Genomic DNA, 1,603 nt, shown 5'->3' with positions numbered 1-1,603 from the left:
GAAGCCTAACTTGGTACAGTGTATAGCACATTGAAAGTCTGTTGAGTACATACAGGTAAAGAAGCTCATACTACTTAGTCTAGTTTTCATTATCCCTTGAGTTAAAGTTCTGACCCGTCACGTCAGAATGACAGTCCCCAGCACAGCAACTTTTTAAAGGCTCGCATAATAAGCTTCAAGATCCCTGTCAGTGGCTGACTATGGCTGAATAACTGAAGAGATATACTCACTAGCCGAAACCTCCCCGCCAAAACAGAAAACAAACAAAAAACCCCATTAACATCTGGAAGACGGGACACTGGAGCTGAGAACCCCTAAGGCGCTTCCTGTGAGCCGGGTGAAGGTTCTAACGCCCGCCGCCTCCAGGAGGGTGGCCACGTGCACGAGGATTAGATGTAAACACTGTGCCCAGTCCGGCCGGGAAGACTGCTGAGACAGATCTCCGGTGACACCCAGAATACTCCGAAATTAGCAGAGCTGTAGTGGGTCGGTGGACCCAGGGAAGGCGCGCGGAGCCGCCACCGCGGATGGAGCCCGAGAGTATGCCCTTCTACCTTACAAACGGGGCCTGGGATACGGTCTCTCTCTTCCTCCTCCACTTCCTCTACCATGACGCGCGGCTTAGCTGACGGCCCGGCATCTTTCCCGTTTCTTTTTGGCTTCTTCGCCTGAACCGCCGAGCCTCCACGCCGTTTCCTCTTAGTCGCAGCCATCTTGCTCCCCCACCTTCGCTCTCCGCCGTCCTTCCGCTCCTGCCGCTCGCTCCTCTTTCCGGTCTCGGTGGCGCCGCACGCACGGCGCTCTAGGCCTCCTCCAGCTCTGTGGTGACGGTGGCCGACGTGGGAGGCCGTTCTGAAGAGTGTAGGGAGCGGGTACGCTACCTGCCCAGTTTCTCGGGAGCTGCAACTCTCGTCCCTCAAGGGTTGGCTGGGAAGGGCTCTCCGACGTCCGGACCCCACCGCAGAGGTCGGGTTTCCGCGCCCCAGGATCCCGAGACTAGTAAGCGGAGGCTGTCCCGCGGGCGGGCAGGTGAATGAGGTTTTCTGGGACTCCAGGAAGATCTTTGAGGACTCGGGCCCGCCCCCATCGCCTGTTCTCTTAAAGGAAAGGTTGGTGGCGCGGAGCCGCCCGTACAGACTGTGTGGGGAGACGTAGCCCCAGTTTGGAATGGCGAACCTGGCCCCGAAGGGACTGCGGTGTCAGTTACGTATTTTCATTCTTCACGAATTTTCACGTATTGCTGTTTCCATAGGGAAGGCGGGGAAACCGTAGCTTAGAGAGATCGTTCAGTGGCAGAAGCGGGGTTCGGCCTGGTCAGCCGAGGTCAATGGCCAGGCCCCTTGTACTCTTCCTCAGAGCGGGTTGGGGTCTCCGGAGCGTTGATGGGACGTTTTATTGTCAGATCCCGTCAGGTGTGTCGTGTTCCGCGGGAGCAGGCGCTGGCCCCTGGAGCATCCCTCGGGACCGGACGTGCGGTGGACGATGCCCCTCCTCACCCAGCACGTCCAAGATGAGAATGATCAGTACAGCTTAGTGGCCAGCCTGGACAACGTTAGGAATCTCTCCACTGTCCTGAAAGCCATTCATTTCCGAGACCATGCCA

At 57.6% G+C, this 1,603-nt stretch overlaps 2 protein-coding genes across 2 annotated transcripts in view; one reads left to right on the top strand and one right to left on the bottom strand.

Annotated features, from left to right (window-relative positions):
• The window catches only part of LOC103610547 (ribosome biogenesis protein BRX1 homolog), a 12,318-nt gene extending 11,588 nt beyond the window's left edge, over positions 1-730 (bottom strand). Inside the window, exon 1 of the mRNA XM_008594696.1 lies at positions 555-730. Within this exon, the coding sequence (XP_008592918.1) occupies positions 555-713 (159 nt within the window). The 5' untranslated portion in view covers positions 714-730. The remainder of the gene's footprint in view (positions 1-554) is intronic.
• A 364-nt stretch (positions 731-1,094) lies between these two features.
• The window catches only part of LOC103610546 (cell cycle checkpoint protein RAD1), an 8,797-nt gene continuing 8,288 nt past the window's right edge, over positions 1,095-1,603 (top strand). The window contains exon 1 of the mRNA XM_008594694.1: positions 1,095-1,603. This exon is cut by the window's right edge and continues 3 nt beyond it. Coding sequence (XP_008592916.1) covers positions 1,483-1,603 — 121 coding nt within the window. The 5' untranslated portion in view covers positions 1,095-1,482.

The sequence above is a fragment of the Galeopterus variegatus genome, unplaced genomic scaffold, assembly GCF_000696425.1.
Source record: "Galeopterus variegatus unplaced genomic scaffold, G_variegatus-3.0.2 Scaffold11293, whole genome shotgun sequence".
In the NCBI taxonomy this organism is placed as follows: Eukaryota; Metazoa; Chordata; class Mammalia; order Dermoptera; family Cynocephalidae; genus Galeopterus; species Galeopterus variegatus.
The sequence above is the reverse complement of the archived record's forward strand: the minus strand, read 5'-3'. Positions and strand labels throughout refer to the sequence as shown.